Genomic DNA, 24692 nt, shown 5'->3' on the forward strand with positions numbered 1-24692 from the left:
CCTCACCACCCCAGTCCACAATTCATGGTGACGGCACTAGAACCCTCACCACCCCAGTCCACAATTCATGGTGACGGCACTAGAACCCTCACCACTGCAGTCCACAATTCATGATGACGGCACTAGAACCCTCATCACTGCAGTCCACAATTCATGATGACGGCACTAGAACCCTCACCACTGCAGTCCACAATTCATGGTGACGGCACTAGAACCCTCATCACCACAGTCCAGAATTCATGGTGACGGCACTAGAACCCTCATCACTGCAGTCCACAATTCATGGTGACGGCACTAGAACCCTCATCACTGCAGTCCACAATTCATGATGACGGCACTAGAACCCTCACCACTGCAGTCCACAATTCATGGTGACGGCACTAGAACCCTCACCACTGCAGTCCACAATTCATGGTGACGGCACTAGAACCCTCATCACCACAGTCCACAATTCATGGTGACGGCACTAGAACCCTCATCACCACAGTCCACAATTCATGATGACGGCACCAGAACCCTCATCACGAAAGTCCAGGAGATAAGTATCAACGTGGAGTGGAGACGAGAGGAACCGGAAACGGAAGTGACCTCATAGACATGGCGGCTTCCGTGACGACTTCCGCCGTGTGACGTAGGGGCCGGCTGTGTCTGCTGTGTGACTGGCTCGTCAGAGATTGGCTGAAAAGACAAAGCAATATTTTCAGGTGCTGGCTGGGAAAATAAAGCAATAGTGTTCAGAGATTGGCTGAAAAGACAAAGCAATATTTTCAGATATTGGCTGGGAAAACAAAGCAATATTGTTCAGAGATTGGCTGAAAAGACAAAGCAATATTTTCAGATAATGGCTGAGAAAACGAAGCAATAGTGTTCAGAGCTTTCTCAAGCATCCGCGTGCAAGGGCACACAAAATCTACTCCACAAAAATTGACAGAGAGACAAAGACAGACATAAAGACTGACAGAGATTGTGTGTGTGTGTGTGTGTGTGTGTGTGTGTGTGTGTGTGTGTGTGTGTCTGAGTGTGTGTGTGTGTGTGTGTGTGTGTGTGCGAGCGCGCGCGTGTGTGCATGTATATGCTTGAGTGTGTGTGTGCGTGCGTGTGTGTGAGTTAGTGTGTGTGTGTGTGTGTGTGTGTGTGTGTGTGTGTGTGTGTGTGTGTGTGCGTGCGTGCGTACGTGCGTGCGGGTGTGTGTGTGTGTGTGTGTGTGTGTGTGTGTGTGTGCGGACCCACCGGGCGTGGCGGGGGGTCGGGGACGGCGAGGTGACAGGAGGTGCTGTAGCGCACCATGGGGAGCACCAAGATGGCGGCCAGCTGGGAGGCCCGCTGTCCGCACTGCCGCCCTACGTTCCGCTGAACGCACTCCATTGTGCCCCTCATGGCTCTGCCCACACAACGACACTCCATCACTTGGTGCTTGTGGCCCAGCCAGCCAGACACACACGGGCCATGTCTGGGGTCAACAACTTTAATTAAATGTCGGCCCCTGAAAAACCAACCATAGAAACGAAGAAACAACAACAACAACAAACGACTTGGAAAATAAAACTAGTAGCAAATACAGTCACATTTCTGTACATGCCTTTGGCGTTGACCATTCGGGTCAATGTTTCACCATTATCATTAAAAAAGGAAAGAATTGTTTACATGAACTGAGGTGGAGGAAATGCCCTAAATGCACCAATGCATCAAGAAAAAAGGAATCATACTGTCAGATTGTATGTATCGTGATACTACGACTGCTATTACTACTATTTCTACTACTACTACCACGATGGCAACAACTATTAAGAACATAGCTGATGATGATGATGATGATGATGATTACAACAGTAACAACAACAACATTAATAACAACAATAATCATACTACTACTACTACTACTATCACCATCATCATCATCATCATCACCAACCCTATAACCATCACCCTCACCGTCTTCACCACCATCGCCATCAACATCATCGGCATCATCACAATCATCATCATCATCACACACACACACACACACACACACACACACACACACACACGCACACGCACACACACAGACTAACATCCGAACATGCTGACAACCATACCTGCAGAATTCCATAGCCTCCAGCGTCTGTATACTGGCCAGCAGTCTGACGTTGTCCGATGTGTTCAAATGTCGCCGGATACACTGCAGGGTTGTCGGTCCTGCTTGTGTGATACACGACTGGTGGCGCGCATACCCTGCGGTACAGAAAGAAGAAAATGAAGGTTGACGTCATCATTTTCTCTGTGTTTAAAACGTCAGTCACTCCTCGTGAAAAAATGTAAAATACCCCCACTTTTTTTTCTCTCTTTCATTCCGTGTGCTAATCATCTTGTTCCCATGTGCAGACGTGTAACAAGAGATTGCATGTGTGTATGTGTATGTATCTATGTCATCGTAAGTTTGTGTGACTTCATGTATGTCTTGATTTAGTTTATGTACGTAAGCGTCCAGTTGCAAAAGAAAACAAACATCTTTGTACATTACATCAACATGAATGTATGATATTATGATGATAAACTATTAATGAAAAGACCTCTTGTGACGCTATGTTTAAAATTGTAAACCCAAAGATTAAAAAAAGAAGAAGAAAAAAAGAAATGTTACCGTCATCATTGTGTGTGTGTGTGTGTGTGTGTGTGTGTGTGTGTGTGTGTGTGTGTGGTGTGTGTGTGTATGTGTGTGTGTGTGTTTAAAACTTCAGTTTCTTACGACATCGTTCTAATGCGTGTTAGCGTCATCACTTTAATTGTGGCGACCTTTAGTTGTTGCAGTAATCAGTGAAAGTTGTGTACCGACACACAGACACTGACAGACACACTGCAGACACAGACACTGACAGACACACTGCAGACACAGACACTGACAGACACACTGCAGACACAGACACTGCCTTCTTCGTTCAGGTATTTGTGCAACGCGTGAATCGTTAAGTCTCACCTCACATGGAAAGCTTCCAGTTTCAGAGCCAATCTGCGCGTGTGTGTGTGTGTGTGCGCGCGCGCGTGTGTGTGTGTGAGTCTGTCTTTCTCTGTGTGTGTGTGTGTGTGTGTGTGTGTGTGTGTGTGAGCAGTCTGTCTTTCTGTGTGTGTGTGTGTGTGTGTGTGTGTGTGTGTGTGTGTGTGTGTGTGTGTGTGTGTGTGTGTGTGTGTGTGTGTGTGTGTGTGTGTGTGTGTGTGTGTGTGTGTGTGTGTGTGTGTGTGTGAGCAGTCTGCGCATGACTGACGCTGGTATCTCTAGATATCTCTTTGTCATTGTCATTTTTTTTCAGATATATTTCTCATCATCATTTTGTTTCAAAGCCGTCTCGCGGTTGACTGCAAAGGGAAAGCACCAAAACAGCAACATTTCTAAGGAGGTTGCTCTCCCGTGCCCACTGTAAGGGAGATGACTAGGAAATGATACATGCCCCCACCCCACCCCACCCCCAAATCCAACGCTCTGAACTTCCAACTTAAGTATACTGAGAACAAGGGATAAGCAAGGTTTAGATGCCCTTTAATACTGGACCCTGGCTGATTTCTACACCCGTGGATGAATACGCATTGCTCGAACAGTCGAACCACCTATTAGCAAAAGCCTTCCAGTGCGAACTGTTCAAAACTGTAGTATCAAGGTTAACTGACCTTAAGGGCTTTTGCCAACAGCTCGTTAAACAGATTACTGAACGACCATACACCTATTCGTCTGTGGGTGCAAAATGTCACAGGAGTCCAATATCAAGGTGTGTGTTCGTCACAGTGGAGTTTGATGTTCCACTGAATTGCTTTGTGCCGTGATGTGTCTGTCACCTTTCAGACCGGACCAGCCGGGCACACATCACCTCAACTCCTTTCTAACAGATACACATGCAGACAAAGGGAAAGAACAAACTGATAGTACTGCGCTAAAGTGACCCACTTTCCAATGGAAAACACACACACACACACACACACACACACACACACACACACACGAATATAAAATAGGAAAAAAAAAGGTTGAAAAAAAGGAAGCTAAAAACACTCACACTTGCACACACGCACACACACTTGCACACACACACACACACACACACGCGCGCGCTCTCACACATACACACACAAAGCACATAGGCACGCATACATACACACACAACACACACACCACCCCCTTCTGCCCCCCATCCCCCATCCCCCGCCAGAAAAAAAAGGAGGCAGTAATGGTTCAATCCAAGAAAGCGTTGATTACAACAAAACATTCTCCGGGGATACGAACTGATGGTGGGGGTAATTCTCAACCAGTGCACCGTAGAGTGCGTGAGAGCAGGCGTGTAATGAGGTGCGAGCAGGTCTGGGTGTGAGAGTCACACTCACTGAACCGACATGCCAACATAGCGACAATCTTCATCCCCCATTCCCAGTCCTTCCCAAAGACACCTCGCCTCGCTACGATTACCTTAAGGCGGTTTTTTTTAAATTTTTTTTTTTATATATACTGAATACTGAACCTGCTGTGGTTATGATACGCCTCCTGTCCTTTCACAGCCACACACACACCTGCAAGCACGCACACACACACACACACACACACACACACACACATGCATGCAAACACGCATGTACACACGTGCAACACGTACATAATGACGCATGTATGCAAGAACACACATACACGCCTTCAGGTACGCCCGGAAACACTCCCATGGCCCCCCTCCGCCCCCAGCCGACACACACACACACACACACACACACAGAGTTCTGTCCACATTCATTCCGTTATTTCCCCCCTACCCTCTCACTTCATTTCTTGTGAAAAGATGTTAAACTGAGGATGTAAAGAAAGAAAAGAGAGAAAGAACACACACACACTCACACACACACGCACGCACACACTCACTCACTCACACGCGCACACACACACACACACACACACACACACACACACACACACACACTGCATTCAGACCCCTGACTGGGTTCGGTCCACAGTGCAGCGTACCATGGTTCACATGGACAGAGTGCCACCACACACAGTGCAGCGTACCATGGTTCACATGGACAGAGTGCCACCACACACAGTGCACAGTGCAGCGTACCATGGTTCACATGGGAAGAGTGCCACCACACACAGTGCACAGTGCAGCGTACCATGGTTCACATGGACAGAGTGCCACCACACACAGTGCACAGTGCAGCGTAGCATGGTTCACATGGACAGAGTGCCACCACACACAGTGCACAGTGCAGCGTACCATGGTTCACATGGACAGAGTGCCACCACACACAGTGCACAGTGCAGCGTAGCATGGTTCACATGGACAGAGTGCCACCACACACAGTGCACAGTGCAGCGTAGCATGGTTCACATGGACAGAGTGCCACCACACACAGTGCACAGTGCAGCGTAGCATGGTTCACATGGGAAGAGTGCCACCACACACAGTGCACAGTGCAGCGTACCATGGTTCACATGGACAGAGTGTCACCACACACAGTGCACAGTGCAGCGTACCATGGTTCACATGGGAAGAGTGCCACCACACACAGTGCACAGTGCAGCGTACCATGGTTCACATGGAAAGAGTGCCACCACACACAGTGCACAGTGCAGCGTAGCATGGTTCACATGGGAAGAGTGCCACCACACACAGTGCACAGTGCAGCGTACCATGGTTCACATGGACAGAGTGCCACCACACACAGTGCACAGTGCAGCGTAGCATGGTTCACATGGACAGAGTGCCACCACACACAGTGCACAGTGCAGCGTACCATGGTTCACATGGGAAGAGTGCCACCACACACAGTGCAGCGTAGCATGGTTCACATGGGAAGAGTGCCACCACACACAGTGCACAGTGCAGCGTACCATGGTTCACATGGACAGAGTGCCACCACACACAGTGCACAGTGCAGCGTAGCATGGTTCACATGGGAAGAGTGCCACCACACACAGTGCACAGTGCAGCGTACCATGGTTCACATGGGAAGAGTGCCACCACACACAGTCCAGCGTACCATGGTTCACATGGACAGAGTGCCACCACACACAGTGCAGCGTACCATGGTTCACATGGACAGAGTGCCACCACACACAGTGCACAGTGCAGCGTACCATGGTTCACATGGGAAGAGTGCCACCACACACAGTGCACAGTGCAGCGTAGCATGGTTCACATGGACAGAGTGCCACCACACACAGTGCACAGTGCAGCGTACCATGGTTCACATGGACAGAGTGCCACCACACACAGTGCACAGTGCAGCGTACCATGGTTCACATGGGAAGAGTGCCACCACACACAGTCCAGCGTACCATGGTTCACATGGACAGAGTGCCACCACACACAGTGCAGCGTACCATGGTTCACATGGGAAGAGTGCCACCGCACACAGTCCAGCGTACCATGGTTCACATTGACAGAGTGCCACCACACAAAGTGCACAGTGCAGCGTACCATGGTTCACATGGGAAGAGTGCCACCACACACAGTCCAGCGTACCATGGTTCACATGGACAGAGTGCCACCACACACAGTGCACAGTGCAGCGTACCATGGTTCACATGGGAAGAGTGTCACCACACACAGTGCACAGTGCAGCGTAGCATGGTTCACATGGACAGAGTGCCACCACACACAGTGCACAGTGCAGCGTACCATGGTTCACATGGGAAGAGTGTCACCACACACAGTGCACAGTGCAGCGTACCATGGTTCACATGGGAAGAGTGCCACCACACACAGTGCACAGTGCAGCGTACCATGGTTCACATGGACAGAGTGCCACCACACACAGTGCACAGTGCAGCGTACCATGGTTCACATGGGAAGAGTGCCACCACACACAGTGCACAGTGCAGCGTAGCATGGTTCACATGGGAAGAGTGCCACCACACACAGTGCACAGTGCAGCGTACCATGGTTCACATGGACAGAGTGCCACCACACACAGTGCACAGTGCAGCGTACCATGGTTCACATGGGAAGAGTGCCACCACACACAGTGCACAGTGCAGCGTAGCATGGTTCACATGAGAAGAGTGCCACCACACACAGTGCACAGTGCAGCGTACCATGGTTCACATGGGAAGAGTGCCACCACACACAGTGCACAGTGCAGCGTACCATGGTTCACATGGACAGAGTGCCACCACACACAGTGCACAGTGCAGCGTACCACGGTTCACATGGGAAGAGTGTCACCACACACAGTGCACAGTGCAGCGTAGCATGGTTCACATGGACAGAGTGCCACCACACACAGTGCACAGTGCAGCGTACCATGGTTCACATGGACAGAGTGCCACCACACACAGTGCAGCGTAGCATGGTTCACATGGACAGAGTGCCACCACACACAGTGCGCAGTGCAGCGTAGCATGGTTCACATGGGAAGAGTGCCACCACACACAGTGCACAGTGCAGCGTAGCATGGTTCACATGGGAAGAGTGCCACCACACACAGTGCAGCGTAGCATGGTTCACATGGGAAGAGTGCCACCACACACAGTCGAGGGTCATCCACTGACTTCACGGATGCATCTTTGATAATGTTTTGCTCGATGCCCTTGACAAACACTGCAAGTGTCTGTAATCGTCAGGTCTGGTTGACGCCGGGGTATGTTATCAAATGTTATCAAATCAAGGAGTGAAGCCTCATCACGTGAATCCAAAATTGAACCGATTATCGTAGCGACATCGGTATGCTATTCACCCTCATCCACCATTTCTTCATCATCATCATCATCATCATCATCATCATCATCATAATCATTTTCATCATCATCACCATCATCATCTTCTCAAAATCATCATCATCTTCTTCTTCTTCTCAAAATCACCATCATCATCATCTTCTTCTTCTTCTTCTTCTCAAAATCATCATCATCATCTTCTTCTTCTTCTTCTCAAAATCATCATCATCATCTTTTTCTTCTTCTTCCCTGACTCTGTCAAGAGTCACAGGATCCCCGCACAGAAGAACTGTTCACCAGATTCCTCCAGGTCTGCTGGTTGTGTGTCAGCACCTGGGTCTCCATCACTTAAAGGGAAGTCATAAAATAGAAGAGAAACACTCCTTGGTCTGTGACCTTTCCTGACCTTGTGGTGATCTCAAATTCGATTTTCCCTTCACTTAGCCTGTGATGACTTCGCCTCAAAGTCCTCAGTGTCGGCAAGACAAGACAAGACAAGACAAGACAAGACGAGACGAGACAAGATAAGATAAGACAAGATATAAAAGCAAGAAGAAGAAAAGAAATATAGAAATAAATACGCAAATAAATGCAGAAAACAAAAATGAACAGAAAAAAAGAGAGGGTGGAGACTTTTCTTCATTTCCAGGTCACGTACAGCACACCACTTGTACTCCCCGAATCTCCTACGCCTTTCGGGTGTCTCCACACGGAGATCATGAGATCAAGACATGACGACAGGCACTGTGAAGCACTGCACCACACTGTTCAGTCCTGTGTCCTGAAAATGCTGCACATACTCCGGTAAAACAGATTTCGGAAACCCAAACATATTCAGCGTAGCACCATGCATGATAATGGGGGTGGGGGTCAGAAGACAGAACGAAGAGCGAAAGGAAAGAAAGAAAAAAGAAAAGAAAGAACTCTGCGCTCTTCCCCTGACTGTTACATTCTGAAACTTCCCCGTGTCAATCAAGGAACCTATGGTGAACGTTCTATCTTCTTTGCTGCTCCTCATATCTGGAACAACCTTCTTCGTCATATCTACGCATCTGATTCTGACTGCCTTTCGCTCTTCACTAAAAACTCATCATTAAAAAACAAAACAAAAAAAAACACCTGTACGCACTCTCAGCTTCCTTCTTCTCCAGCACCATCCATGTCAGCTGACTTTGGATGCATGACGAATGAGAGGGAGAGTAGTGGGCGGGGGAGGGAGGGGGTTTGAGAAAGAGTGGTCATGAATGATTCATGTTGTTTTTTTTCTCATGTAAAGCGCCCTGAGCTCTCAGAGAGAAAGGGTGCTACATAAATGTACATTATTACTGTTATCAAAGAAAGTAAGAAAGAAAGGAATGAAAACAAACTGAGGTAAAACAAAAACCAAACCAGACAGCCATGGCCTTCAAGACTCACTTGTGCTATGCACTTTACTCAACAAAGGAATCATTAGAACCCCCCCCCCCCACCCCACCCCCCCCCCACCCCCCCAAAAAAAAGCAACAAAAAAACAACAACAAACAAACAACCCCCCCTCCCCCCACCCCACACACACACACAAAACAACAACAACCCAAAACAACAACAAAATTCTTTAAAAAGGTGCTCTGTATAAAACATAATCAAAGTGGGAAGAATGTGCTGGAGCGTAATGGAACCACGTGTGATCAGCTGGGGACCAAGGTTTACCACGGGGCCAGTTCCCACCTCACCACATGAAGAAGTCCCAGCAGTGTGCTGTCAGTGAAGCCACCCATGTCATGGAGGGTTTGTCAGCTCACTTTGAGAGAAATAATGGGATTGCGAGAAATCGTGGCCGTTCCCCTCCCACGTTTTCTCTCAATTGCGAGAAATCGTGTACAATGTGTGAGAAATCGTGGGAAGTCCCCCTTATTTTTTATTGGAAATATTTCTTTTATCGTCGGAGTTGGTTTCTTGTCTTTTCCAAATGTAAATCTGAGAGAAAAATGAGAGAGAGAGAGAGAGAGAGAGAGAGAGAGAGAGAGAGAGAGAGAGAGAGAGAGAGAGGAGGGCGACGACTACGATGATCATGATAATGACAATGGCGTTAGCGAAGACATCAACAGTAATGACACTGAAGAACAACTAATTATTAAATTTCACGTAAGATGGATTACTGCAACGCATCGAACTCAAATTCAACATTGGAATCAATAGCAAACAACGAAATTCAGGCACTGTGCATAACTCAAACAGACATATGATTCAATATAACATAATACAATACAATGTAATATAATATAATACAATATGACTTGAAACAAATCTTTCCTGGATGTTGGGAATAACATCAAAGTGATTCAACTTTACACAGAAATGTGACAGCAAAAAAGGTGTTTCACAATGCTTTTACCCTCACGAAGGGCGCGTGAAAACTGGACCAAATAATTTTGATGTTTGTTGTGATGCAAAGTTTCTGTCACATTTATTTAGAATGTTCTTCATTTCATGCTTGTTCATTTGTCCATGTGTTTGTGTCAGCATCCTTTCGCATGCAAGACTGCACGGCAAAAAGATTCTAAGTTTCATATAAGACACTTAGAACATGAAAAAATTTTAAAACAGAGTGAAAGAATACCAAATCAACTAGCCAAGTAAACACACACACACACACACACACACACACACACACACACACACACACACACATTCACTCGCTCACTGACATACACATACATTCTCATCATCTCATCATCTATCCCTTGACCCGTGGGTGGGTCGTTGGGGCACCATGGATGACTGCCTGGTCAGCTCGCGCCACCTGCCTCGGTCCTCAGCGGCCCTTTGAGTTGTGGCAAATGGCAGGCCCGTCCACTCTTTGATGTTGTCCTCCCACCGCTTTCTCTGTCTGCCTCTCTTCCTCCTTCCTTGTACGGTACCCTGCAGGATGGTCTTGGCTAGGCCGTCTGATCGTGTGACGTGTCCATACCAGCGGAGCTTGCGTTCCTTCACTGTGGTTAGCAGGTCTTTGAATGGGCCAATGGCGTTTTGGACTCTTCTTTTCACTTCCTCATTTGTGATGTGGTCTTTGTATGTAACGTTCAGGATCTTGCGGAAGCATCTCATTTCCAGGGTCTGGATTCTTCTCTGGAGTTCTGCAGTGAGGGTCCAGGATTCGCAAGCGTATAGAATACTTTTTTAAACCAATACTGTGCCATCACCTTCACCATCTAATGTTCATGTCTTCGCTATCGCCCCTGTCATTATCATGATCGTCGTTATCGTTTCCCCCATTTCTCGTTTCTTTTTATCTCTCGCATTTTTCTCTCAGATTTGCACTGGGGAAAGACAAGAAACCAACCCCGATGACAAAGGAAACATTTTTGATAACAATAAAGGGGACTTCACGATTTCTCGCAATTGACAGAAAATGTGGGAGGGGAACGACCACGATTTCTCGCAATCCCACGATTTCTCCCAGAGTGAGAGACACGATTTTTCCCAGGGTGAGAGACACGATTTCTCCCAAAGTGAGAGACACGATTTCTCCCAAAGTGAGAGACACGATTTCTCTCAAAGTGAGACACGATTTCTCCCAAAGTGACACGATTTCTCCCAAAGTGAGAGACACGATTTCTCCCAAAGTGAGAGACACGATTTCTCCCAAAGTGAGAGACACGATTTCTCCCAAAGTGAGAGACACGATTTCTCCCAGAGTGAGAGACACGATTTCTCCCAGAGTGAGAGACACGAGAGACACGATTTCTCCCAGGGTGAGAGACACGATTTCTCTAAGTGACAGACACGATTTCTCCCAAAGTGAGAGGCACGATTTCTCCCAAAGTGAGAGACATGATTTCTCCCAAAGTGAGAGACACGATTTCTCCCAAAGTGAGAGACACGATTTCTCCCAGGGTGAGAGACACGATTTCTCTCAAAGTGAGAGACACGATTTCTCCCAGGGTGAGAGACACGATTTCTCCCAGAGTGAGAGACACGATTTCTCCCAGGGTGAGAGACACGATTTCTCCCAAAGTGAGAGACACGATTTCTCTCAAAGTGAGAGACACGATTTCTCCCAGGGTGAGAGACACGATTTCTCCCAAAGTGAGAGACACGATTTCTCCCAAAGTGAGAGACACGATTTCTCCCAGGGTGAGAGACACGATTTCTCCCAAAGTGAGAGACACGATTTCTCCCAAAGTGAGAGACACGATTTCTCCCAGAGTGAGAGACACGATTTCTCCCAAAGTGAGAGACACGATTTCTCCCAAGGTGAGAGACACGATTTCTCCCAAAGTGAGAGACACGATTTCTCCCAGGGTGAGAGACACGATTTCTCCCAAAGTGAGAGACACGATTTCTCTCAAGGTGACAGACACGATTTCTCTCAAAGTGAGAGACACGATTTCTCTCAAGGGTGAGAGACACGATTTCTCCCAAGGTGAGAGACACGATTTCTCCCAAAGTGAGAGACACGATTTCTCCCAGGGTGAGAGACACGATTTCTCCCAAAGTGAGAGACACGATTTCTCCCAGGGTGAGAGACACGATTTCTCTCAAAGTGAGAGACACGATTTCTCCCAGGGTGAGAGACACGATTTCTCCCAAAGTGAGAGACACGATTTCTCCCAGAGTGAGAGACACGATTTCTCCCAAAGTGAGAGACACGATTTCTCCCAGGGTGAGAGACACCATTTCTCCCAAAGTGAGAGACATCGTGGACCAAAGGGTTCCATATGTCACAGGCTGCACAGGGGGTACGGGCCACGTAACTGAGACAGTTCGGAAAAACAACAACAGATAGTTAGATAGATAGATAATTAGGTACATAGACAGATGGGTAATTAGGTTGATAGATAGATAGATAGATAGATAGATAGATAGATAGATACATACATACATACATACATACATACACAGAATAGATAATTATAAACACATAATAAATGAACAAATAAATGAGTACACAGATGGTTTGGTGAATGAGAGAATAAATTAAATAAATAAACAAATGAATAAACAAATAGATGAATGAATAAATGAATAGATAAATAACTGATAAATGAATACTAACAAAACAAACAGATTCATAGGTATGGAATGTGGAACAATAGATATATAGATAGACAGACAAACAGACAGATATATTGATACATAGACAGATAAATAGACAGATAGATACATAGATAGACTGATAGACAGACACACAGATGGCTAGCAAGCTAGTTAGATAGATAGATGAACGAACAGTGCAGCTCATATATCTTTTTTCATTACTTAACCAGATCACAACACGAACAGGCCGGCACTATGTGAATCCCCACAACGTGTCTTTACACGGTGATGAAGGGAGGTAAGGCCCACGTCAAGACGTGGATAACATGATCCAGGCAACACACACACACACAGCGATCGCCATCTGTAAACAGCACAGGTTCCCAAACAGTCAGGTTCCTACATGGCTGCTATGACTTGAAGAGAGAAAGAAAGAAAGAAAGACCGAGAGAAAGAGAACAAGTAAAGAAGAGAGGGACACATTTCAAACCACAAACCATGAGCTGAGCGAGCGAGCGAGCGAACGAGAGAGAGAGACAGAGACAGAGAGAGTGAGACAGAGACAGAGACAAAGAGACAGAGAGAGAGAGAGAGAGAACTCAGAACTCAGAAAGTTTAATGTACATCGGCCTTGGGCCACAATACAATGGGGAAGGGTGGATCAGTGAGGTTGCATATAACATTGTGTTATCCATAGCAACAACAACAACAACAACAAAAACAAGTACAAACTGAATGAATATATACTGAGAGTGTGTGTGTGTGTGTGTGTGTGTGTGTGTGTGTGTGTGTGAGAGAGAGAGAGAGAGAGAGAGAGAGAGATGGGGAGGGGGAGAGATAGAAATTGATAGATAGATAAATAGATAGATAGTTAGATAGAGAGATAGAGAGACAGAAGAAGAGAAAGAGACAGAGGGAGAGAGAGAGACAGACAGAAGGAGAGAGATTGAGGGAGGAGAGAGAGATGGACTGGGGGAGGAAAAAGAGAGGGAGTGAGAGAGAGAAGGAGGAGTGAGGTGGATGGGTATCTCTGGGGGAGAGGAGAGAGAGACAGAGACAGACAGAGAGATACAGACAGACAGATGGAGACAGACACAAATATATTATGAAAAGGAAAACGAAAAAAGGATACAAAGAAAAGAAAGAGAAAAAAAGGAAAATAAAGAAAGGAAGAAAGAAAAGAGAGACAGAAAGAAAACAAAGGAAGAAAGAGAGGAAAAGAAAAAGAAAAAAAATGAAAAGAAAGGAAGAAAGAAAGAAAAGAAGAAAGGAAGAAAGAAAGAAAGAAAAGAAGAAAGAAAGGAAGAAAATAAGGAAAGAACGAAAGAAAAGAAAAAAGAAAGAAAAGAAAAAAGGAAGACAGAAAAGGAAGAAAGGAAGAAAGAATGAAAGAAAGAAAGAAAAATAGGAAGAAAGAAAGAAAGAAAAATAGGAAGACAGAAAAGAAAGAAAGAAAGAAAAGAAAGAAAAAAAAACGAACAGGAAGAAAGGAAGAAAGAAAAAGAGAAAGAAAGAAAGAGGTTTCGTGCGGTGTGTTTGTGAACTGCCATCAAAGCGAAAGATGTATTGAACTAAAAACACACTGAGCAAACAATCTGTGCATTTTGTTGTGGTATGACTGGGACTGGAAAGAGAGAAAGGGGGGGAGGAGAGAGAGAGAGAGAGAGAGAGAGAGAGAGAGAGAGAGAGAGAGAGAGAGCACCTTCAGCTTTTCAAATTTTTCACGGGATTGTTTTCAGTGTCTAACCTTCCAAAGCTACACGCGAAATATCAGCAACAACAAAATCTTCAAAGCAGCACATGAACATGAAGACCCACAGAGTGTCTTGTTTTATCCTATCTGACAACCCTCCCCACCCCCATCACACCTCTGGCACCCCCTCCCTTCCCTGCCTGCAGGATTCCTGCACCCCCCACCCCATCCCCCAGATCGTACACCCCCAGCCCTCCACAATCTCTCCCATCCCCCCCCCTCCCTCTCCGCCGTCACTTTCATCCTCGCACCGGCGCGCGTATGGCTTCTCCATCACCTCCTTCAGCGGTGAGAGATGGCGTGAACTGCTTGTAAAACATGGTCACGCTTTCTGCCAATGCAAACTTCCTCCACCACGTGGAAAACTGAATACCCTCTCTCTTCCCGGCGTTTCAGTCGCTGTGTGTGTGTGTGTGTGTGTGTGTGTGTGTGTGTGTGTGTGTGTGTGTGTGTGTGTTATGTATGTATGTATGTATGTATGTATGTATGTATGTATGTGTGTGTGTGTGTGTGTGTGTGTGTGTGTGTGTGTGTGTAGGTATGTGCGCGCGCGCGCGTGTGTGTGTGTGTGTTCGTGTCCATGTGACTGTGAGTCATATTGCCCATGTGTCCATGCGCACGCGAAGGGACAAAGAGACAGAGAGAGAGAGAGAGAGAGAGAGAGAGAGAGAGAGACAGAGACAGAGACAGTCAGAGAGACAGAGAGAGAGACAGAGACAGAGAGACACCGAAAGACAGAGAGAGAGAGAGAGAGAGTGGAGTGGGGTTTGGTTGTGAAGGGATGACTGTGTTCAGCCTGTGGTGTGTGTTTCTCTGTTGGTTTGTCGTCACGTGTGTCTTCCTCTGCTGTTGTGAACAGGGTGGGGGGTGTGACGTGTGTCTTCCTCTGCTGTTGTGAGCAGAGTGGGGGGTGTGACGTGTGTCTTCCTTTGCTGTTGTGAGCAGAGTGGGGTGTGTGACGTGTGTCTTCCTCTGCTGTTGTGAGCAGGGTGGGGGTGTGACGTGAGTCTTCCTCTGCTGTTGTGAGCAGGGTGGGGGTGTGACGTGTGTCTTCCTCTGCTGTTGTGAGCAGGGTGGGGGTGTGACGTGTGTCTTCCTCTGCTGTTGTGAGCAGGGTGGGGGTGTGACGTGTGTCTTCCTCTGCTGTTGTGAGCAGGGTGGGGGTGTGACGTGTCTTCCTTTGCTGTTGTGAGCAGGGTGGGGGTGTGACGTGTGTCTTCCTCTATCTGCTGTTGTGAGCAGGGTGGGGGTGTGACGTGTGTCTTCCTCACTGCTGTTGTGAGCAGGGTGGGGGTGTGACGTGTGTCTTCCTCTGCTGTTGTGAGCAGAGTGGGGTGTGTGACGTGTGTCTTCCTTTGCTGTTGTGAGCAGAGTGGGGTGTGTGACGTGTGTCTTCCTTTGCTGTTGTGAGCAGAGTGGGGTGTGTGACGTGTGTCTTCCTTTGCTGTTGTGAGCAGAGTGGGGGGTGTGACGTGTGTCTTCCTTTGCTGTTGTGAGCAGAGTGGGGGGTGTGACGTGTGTCTTCCTTTGCTGTTGTGAGCAGAGTGGGGGGTGTGACGTGTGTCTTCCTTTGCTGTTGTGAGCAGGTGGGGGTGTGACGTGTGTCTTCCTTTGCTGTTGTGAGGAGGGTGGGGGTGTGACGTGAGTCTTCCTTTGCTGTTGTGGTCAGGGTGGGGGTGTGACGTGTGTCTTCCTTTGCTGTTATGAGGAGGGTGTGTGTGTGTGTGACGTGTGTCTTCCTCACTGCTGTTGTGGCCAGGGGGGGGTGTGTGTGACGTGTGTCTTCCTTTGCTGTTGTGAGGAGGGTGGGGCGTGTGTGACGTGTGTCTTCCTCACTGCCGTTGCGGGCAGGGGGGGGGGGGTGACGTGTGTCTTCCTCTGCTGTTGTGAGCAGGGGGGGGGGGGTGACGTGTGTCTTCCTCTGCTGTTGTGAGCAGGGGGGGTGGCGTGTGTCTTCCTCTGCTGTTGTGAGCAGGGTGGGGGTGTGACGTGTGTCTTCCTCTGCTGTTGTGAGCAGGTGGGGGTGTGACGTGTGTCTTCCTTTGCTGTTGTGAGGAGGGTAGGGTGTGACGTGATTCTTCCTTTGCTGTTTTGAGGAGGGTGGGAGTGTGACGTGTGTCTTCCTCACTGCTGTTGTGAGGAGGGTGGGGGTGTGACGTGTGTCTTCCTCTGCTGTTGTGAGGAGGGTAGGGTGTGACGTGTATCTTCCTCTGCTGTTGTGAGGAGGGTGGGGGTGGAGGGAGCAACAGATGACTGATGTACACAATACCCCCAACACACTGGTCACGGCAAGAAGGGCTTACCGTAGGTTTGTGTAAAACATTGACATAGAATGAAATGAAATGCTGACTCAAAACAGGCACAAGACTGAAGATCAGAGGGGAAAGAGGAAGAAAGATGGAGAGAAAGAACGATCAAAAGGCGGCACTGAAGACATTAAGATACAAGAGAGTGAAAGAAATAAAATGAAGAAAAAATAGATTAGAAAGGCATAGATGCATCAATGAATAACTTGAATGGGCAAAATGTTAAATGATGGCCTATATTGATACATAAATGGATAGGTGAATAGATACAGAAAACAAATAGTTAAATAAATGAATCAATCAACGAGTATATACATGGTTAAAGGAGGAAATGAATGAATAAACAAATAGAGTAAACTAATAAGTAAATAAATGAATGAATGAATGAATCAATCAATTAATTAATTAATTAACATATGAAAAATCATAAGGAGCAAGGTTAGTGTATTGCACCAACCTACAATATCAAATTTTGCGCTTAGTCGATCATCTAGAATTGAAACAAGAGAAGAAACTTATTAACACTAATAGAGAATCCACGCCCTCATTTCCCCACTGACACATTCATCCAATCACTGTCTTTGTTGACTGCCTGAAAAAAGAAAAAGAAAAAAGAAAGGAAAGAAAAAAATAGGGCACTCTGGAAGAAACTTGTGGCACAACAACTGACCCGGGCTTTCAAATGGTGAGGGAGCTATGCCGGTATGTAGCACCGTCCAATGATATCAGTAAAGTCCCGCTCTTATCGCCAAATAAAAGTAAAGGGATGGACCAGGCACTGAATTAGTCTGCGACCCCACCCATAAAATGGGACCCCTGGTTGGTCTTGGATGAGGTGTGATCGGTCTGTCTGTCTGTCTGTCTGTCTGTCTCACTCTCATCTCTGTTTCTGTCTTTCTGTTTGCACCAATATGTCTGTCTCTCTTAGTCTGTCTATATGTGTCTGTCTGCCTCTCTCCCCACAACACTGATTACCCAGACTATGTGATCGACAACACTGATCTCTAACTAACGATAGTCTCATAAAGAACAACTATCATCACATACAGCAATCTCTTAAACAAAACTAATCTCTCTCTTCTCTCTCTGTCTCTCTCTGTCTCTCTCTCTGTCTCTGTCTGTCTCTCTCTCTGTCTCTCTCTTCTCTCTCTGTCTCTGTGTCTTCTCTCCTTCTCTCTCTCTGTCTCTCTCTCTTCTCTCTCTGTCTCTGTCTGTTTGTCTCTCTCTCCTTCTCTCTCTCTTCTCTCTCTGTCTCTCTCTCTTCTCTCTCTGTCTGTTTGTCTCTCTCTCCTTCTCTCTCTCTTCTCTCTCTGTCTCTGTCTGTTTGTCTCTCTCTCCTTCTCTCTCTGTCTCTGTCTGTCTGTCTTCTCTCTCTGTCTCTGCCTCCCTCCCTCTCTCTCCTTCTCTCTCTCTGTCTGACTGTCTGTTTCTCTCTCTCCCTCCTCTCTCTTTCTGTGTCTCTGTCTCTCTCTGTGTGTCTCTGTCTCTCTCTTTCTCCCTCTCTCACTCTGTCTGTCTCTCTCTCTCTCTGGGTGTCTTTGTCACTGTGTCTGTATGTCCTCTCGAACTCTAAATTTCTTTCTCTGTCCGTCTGTCTGTGTGTCTGTCTCCCAGTGTTTGTTGTTCATGGTGTGTTATAGCCAGACTACTGAAAATCAGCCAGCAACAGATATTTACATCTTGGCAATTATCTAATCCAATCCAAGATGATGGTGTGTGTGTGTGTGTGTGTGTGTGTGTGTGTGTGTGTGTGTGTTGCTTGCTTGTTTTCGTCTCTTTTCTGCACTCCCTCCCCCTTCCCCTTCCCCACACCCCCTCCCCTCTTCGTGCTACACACTCCAGACAGTACTCAGGCTGTAGTGGGGGTACTGCTGAACCGATGATTAACTATCAGCTCAAAGTTATACCCAACACTGTGTCTGATATCCATCATTCCAGTCTGACTCTTCTGTCTATGGTGCCTCTCAGTCATTCGGATGGCACGACAAACCGAGGTCCCGTGTGCAGCACGCACTTGGCGCGCTGAAAAAATAATCCATGACAACATAAGTCTGTTGTCCTCTGGCAAAATTCCGTAGCAGAAATCCAGTCTGATAGGTACACAGATATGTAAGCATGCACTGAAGGCCTGGGAAGCGTGCTGGGCTGTGCTGCTGGTCAGGCATCTGTCAACAAGATGTGGTGTAGAGTCTATAGGTCTATAGATTTGTTCAGACGTACTGATGCCTCCTTGAGAAACTGAAACTGAAATATGTCACTGTATGTATGTATGTATGTATTCAGAGAAAGATGTGTGTGTGTGTGTGTGTGTGTGTGTGTGTGTGTGTGTGTGTGTGTGTGTGTGTGTGTGTGTGTGTGTGTGTGTGTGCATGAACGTACGCACGTACACAAATAAATAAACAAAATATGCATATATACATAATTACATACATATATTACACAACAGATAGACAGATAGATAACCATCGAACCAAACAACGAAAGAACCATACAACCAACCAAAGAGGGCAGACAGGAGCCCCCCAGTGACTCACGTTCTATGACCGTGTCATCTGCACACAGGGCGCGGAGGGCGGCGCGTGCTCCTTGCAGGTTGGTCAGGGCCTGTCGGATTGCCGTGGGATCTTCACACTGCGCCTTCAGGTCCGCAATGCAGCTGTCGGCCCTCATGTAGGAGCTGTCAACACACACAGAGAAACAGATAAGACAGACAGACAGGAAAGACAGACAGACAGACAGACAAACACCGTGGCACATTAGCCCCTCCCGCCCCCCACTCCCCCCCACACTACTGAAATGTTCAAGCACTAAAATGGGTGAAGCCTCATGACTTTATCCCAGGCACGAAAAGAGAGAGAGAGAGAGAGAGAGAGAGAGAGAGAGAGAGAGCTAGAGAGAGAGAGAGATGATTTATTCATATAGGCCAAGGCCCCTTATGAAGGGGTATGTGAACATAATGCAATGAAAAAAAGAAAAACAAAACAAAACAAAAACAACAACAACAAAAAACAAACAAGCAAAAAACAAAAACAAAACCAGAATACAACATATATAGAAAACTTGACATAAATTTCCAAATGAAAACTAGCCTAGCTACGAAACATACTGCAGAAGAATCAGTGTTCTCATGACGCACTAGTTTCTCGGACTTTGAAAGCTTTATATGAATACAATGCAAGGTTTCTAACAATTTCACAGGAGGTTGAGGACATTCGGTTGTCTATAATATTTAGGCTTAATAAATGATTCTCGAATATTCCTCGAGCTGGATAACAACAGACATTTCATTTTCTATCGAATCTTTGCATCATGGACAAATCAGATCACTGTCATTACATGTTCTGTATCGATAATGATGAAACGCTAACTTAGAAATACCTAATCTGAATCTTGTCGTGATATATTTCAAATGTCTATCCATATCTAACTTCAGGTATGGATTCAAGTCCGGGACATCACTGAAATTCCTATAAGAATCAAATCTTTCACTATTTTGGATATGATCAGACCATTTCTGCCATCAACAATCGATCAAACGTTAGCGAAAAGCACAAATAATAATGACTGAACGCTGCCGTCACCTTGGTTTAACCAACCAAACCAAACCCATACTCAAATAAACAATGGTGTATTTTTGTTACCCAATTTACGTTGCCTTCTAGTATCTAAACCAAACAGCATATCATAAACTTTACGTTTTCATCCATTTCTCTAATAAACTTAACCAATAACGAATACATTTAACTGCAGCAACAAAATACATTGGGTACCGATTTGTTTCTCCATAAACTAAATCATTAGGAGTTTGAGAGAGAGAGAGAGAGAGAGAGAGAGAGAGAGAGAGAGAGAGAGAGAGAGAGAGAGAGAGAGAGAGAGAACAAGAACAAGAACAAAACTTTAATTTCCAGGCCTCCGGCCACTAGAAAGAGGTCAAAAGTACACAATATGGTGATCACGCAGCGACAACAAAATGTAAAATACATACTAACTTAAACCTGTAAGAACAAAAGTGCTTCTTGTGCATAGTACATTAATTCTAACTTTCATCATTGTTGTCACAGAATTCCTGTCGTATCTTCAGGGCTTTAAATATATAAACGCAGAGTTTACGAATACTGTAAACAGAACCATTCTTCAGAAAGTGAACATATGATTGACTTTCAGAGTTCAGATGTTTTTGCCGCAGGTTATTGTAAAGGACACAATTGTTTATAAAATGGTTTTCACCTTCGACCACATTACAACGTTTACATGCGTAATTTGAATTACATTTGAATGTTCTCCTAAAACATGATCCATTTATTGGGAGCAAACCAAGCCTTAATTTTATCAGTCCCTAAAACACTTTTTATCCACAAAGTAAAAATATTGCTCACACTGAAAACCAGTTTTAAACAGTCTGTAGTTATGATATATATCTTTAGACATTACCGACTCGTCCCACACTTGCATAAATATATCTTTCATTCTTTGCTTAAATAATGACAAAAAAGTTTGCTCACAACCAACGCCGTGTTGCAACCAGACATATCCAAACCCAAGTCTAAATAAAGTATTTTGAGAGAGAGAGAGAGAGAGAGAGAGAGAGAGAGAGAGAGAAGAAAGCTTTGACAACACTCCCACTTCAGGTATCGGTGGGAGAGGTGGGAGCGGGAGGAGGCTGGAAGTGGAGGGGAGAGGGGGGGGGAGGGCGTGGAGGGGGTGGGGGGTGAAGTGGGGCCGGAAGAAGGGGGTGGGCAGATAGGGGTGTAAGGTGTTATGGCCTCTAAAGACTGCACAGTGCGGCACGTGGTGGTTGACTTGCTCGGGACGTCATGCTGCGCGGGGTGAGGGGTGGTCCCTTCACGTGTGCATGCACACACAGCCTTCTTCTTGTGGTGGATCTGTGACCTGTATTCTGTGTTTTTCTTATCAATAGACTATAAGAAAATAGATTAATAAATAAATCAATTAATGAATAGAATTAATACTACCTATCTAAATATCAATTATTTCGATGATAACGATGGCTATGGTGATATTGATGATGATGATGATTGGTTATAGCAAAAACAAAATAGTAGTAGTAGTAGTAGCAGCAGCAGCAGCAGCAGTAGTAGTAGTAGTAGATGATGATGATAAAAAAAACGATAGTGATAACAATAATAATAATAATAATAATAATACCGACACTTAATGTTCATTTCAATCCACAAGCCACTGCCACAAGATTCGAACTTCAAACACCCACCAGACCCGATTCCACGGCTCTAACCATCCGGCCAATGTGAAACCCCTCAGGGAAAATCATACAAAGGAGATGGAAAAAACACAAAAAAGTATGTAAGTTAATTTGTATCTGAAGCGGGTTGATGTAAAGGTGTGAAGGAAGCCCGGCCGACTGACAGGAAGAGGAAGTGATCACTCTGACAAACGGAAGTGACATCTTGTGTGAAGTGTTTTCAATTCGGATGTTTCCTTTTCTGTGGAAGACCGGGTTTCTGTATGTCCCAGTTATTGTGAGAATTATTTGCAAGGATCGTTTCCATCTTTGTGTGTGTGTGTGTGTGTGTGTGTGTGTGTGTGTGTGTGTGTGTGTTTCTCGCTCTCTCTATTTTTTTTATTGTTGGAAATTTATCGTTGTTGACATAACTATCGTTGAAGGTATAAAAATATAAGCACACACAAGGGTACACAAATAGGTACATATATACATAAATATACATACATAGATACGAAAAAATACCACCACAAAGACAACAAATAAACAAAACAGAAACGTCTGTAATGTTCCAGAAACGGCACAAACAGCAGATCCACTGCCAGAGAAAACGTGTTGTACCATCTCTTTATTTATTTATTTATTTCATATATCTAAAGTGTGTGTGCAACTCATCTCGAAAATATGTCAGACATCCCATGTTGTTTCAATCTATCCTTGCTACTTTGTATTGAGAGTGAAGATGCGATTTCAAGACTCTGTTAACTCAATCGGTACGGCCAGTCCTCTCTTCTCCTCTACACAGACCCCTCGGATGTCCAGTGGGTGTGTGAATGACCCAACCTTTAGCTTCCGTCGTCAGAATTGTGGTATCTTTGTCAACATTCACCTCTTCAGTATAAGAGCCTTCCGCTTGCAATATTTTGATGGTGGTAATTGGGGTGAAACGCTGTTCACGTCGTCTCTTTCGCCGTTCGTATGGAGAGAGTTAATATGTGTGTGTGTGTGTGTGTGTGTGTGTGTGTGTGTGTGTGTGTGTGTGTGTGTGTGTGTGCGTGTGTCTGTGCAGCTACACAACATTATATTTAGTAATACAATATGCCATTGGGAATACATCACCTCAATGACGTTTTACAGTGCCTTGATTTATATGGCTTGTGTGAACTCCATTGGTCTGTGCGTATGGCCTGACAAATCAGTTGTTGTTTTTTTCTGGGAGGCGTCACTACTATCGGACAGATACATGTACATTACAGCACATCTGCTGGGTACATGCCTGACCCAACTCGCTACTCAGGTCTGGACAGATCTATCAGAGTGGATTCCTTCTAAAGCATTCTGCCAGAGGACAACATTAATGTTGCCATGGATTCTTTTTCTGTGCGTCAAGTGCGTGCTGCACACGGGACCTCGGTTTATCGTTTCATCTGAATGACCAGACTCCGTTTGAATTTCCAGTCAAACTTGGGTGGACGCATGGCTGACAAACTGACTAACCAAAAGACATATATTTACAGACAGACAGATAGCAAGAGAGGTACAGACAGACCACAGAGAGACAGACAGACAGGCCAACTGACAGGTAAAAACCAAGAGATAGGTACAGACAAACACACAGACTAGCAGACCCACAGACAGACGGACAGACCTGCAGAAGGCCCTGAGAGTCTCCACGTCTACCCCACAACACAGCAGTTTGGGGCTGTGCTTGACGTTCTGGTACTCCCGGCTGAACTCCGTGAAACACGCATGAGCAGCCATCGTGACGTCACTCGGGCACGCGCTGCCAACCTCCATCACTGCAAATAAAATATGTCGTCATAAAACACACACACACACACACACACACACACACACACGCCACCACCACCACCACCAACAACAACAAACAAAAACACCTCCCTCGTTGCATTGTGTGACGTCACTACTAATCGATGACATCACCACAAAATGCGTGTCTAGAGTGACGTTCTTTCTAAAGGGGATGACGACATCAGTGACATCACAGGAAGAAAATGACATCGTCAGAGACTTTAGCATGTGACGTTCCTTTAAAACAACAACAACAAAACCTAAAGGCCTCAGTAACTTGACGTCATCGCTAGAGGTAGCGTCATCAGAGGAGTGACGTGAGAAAGAACGACACTGCAGTGTGTCAGTTCATTGTGTGTCTTGTCTATCTTTCCAAAAGATTGGGTAAAAAAAAAAAAGTGCTGTAGCCTCCTCCCCTCTCCCCCTCCTCTCTCTGCTACCCCCCTCCCCCACCCTCTTATCTCACTCTTCTCCGCCTGTCTCTGTTCTCCCCAGTCTTTCTCTTCTCCACCTCTCTCTCTTTGCTTCTCAATCTCAATAACACGGAAGCACCCACCCACTGTCAACTTCCCCCCAGATCCCTTCCCCTCCTTCCCTCCACTTCCTTCCCTCCCCTCTCTTTCCCTCCCTCCCCCTCCCTCCCCTTCCCTCTCTTTCCCTCCCTTCCCTCTCTTTCCCTCTCTCCACTTCCCTCTCTCCCCCTCCTTCCCTCTCTCCCCCCCACCCTTCAGCTTCACCCTACCCCCACCTTCCATCTCATCACTCAGCCCCACACCTGCACACCAATGTAAAGACACACACACACGTCGGGACAGGGGAACCAAGTGAAGAAACGAGTGAGAAGTGATCTTTCTATTTATAAAAAAAAAAAAAAAAAAAAAAAGAAAAGAAAAAGAAAAAAACCCCGAGAGAGAGAGAGAATAAAAAGAA

At 46.0% G+C, this 24692-nt stretch overlaps 1 protein-coding gene across 1 annotated transcript in view; it reads right to left on the bottom strand.

Annotated features, from left to right (window-relative positions):
* Positions 1-367: 367 nt before the first annotated feature.
* LOC143278125 (uncharacterized) overlaps positions 368-24692 on the bottom strand; it is a 73963-nt gene continuing 49638 nt past the window's right edge. The window contains exons 3-7 of the mRNA XM_076583156.1: positions 23599-23749; positions 19285-19427; positions 2079-2214; positions 1231-1381; positions 368-678 (exon numbers count right to left, since the gene is read on the bottom strand). Coding sequence (XP_076439271.1) covers positions 496-678; positions 1231-1381; positions 2079-2214; positions 19285-19427; positions 23599-23749 — 764 coding nt within the window. The 3' untranslated portion in view covers positions 368-495. The remainder of the gene's footprint in view (positions 679-1230; positions 1382-2078; positions 2215-19284; positions 19428-23598; positions 23750-24692) is intronic.

Source organism: Babylonia areolata, chromosome 35 (genome assembly GCF_041734735.1).
Source record: "Babylonia areolata isolate BAREFJ2019XMU chromosome 35, ASM4173473v1, whole genome shotgun sequence".
NCBI classification, from domain to species: Eukaryota; Metazoa; Mollusca; class Gastropoda; order Neogastropoda; family Buccinidae; genus Babylonia; species Babylonia areolata.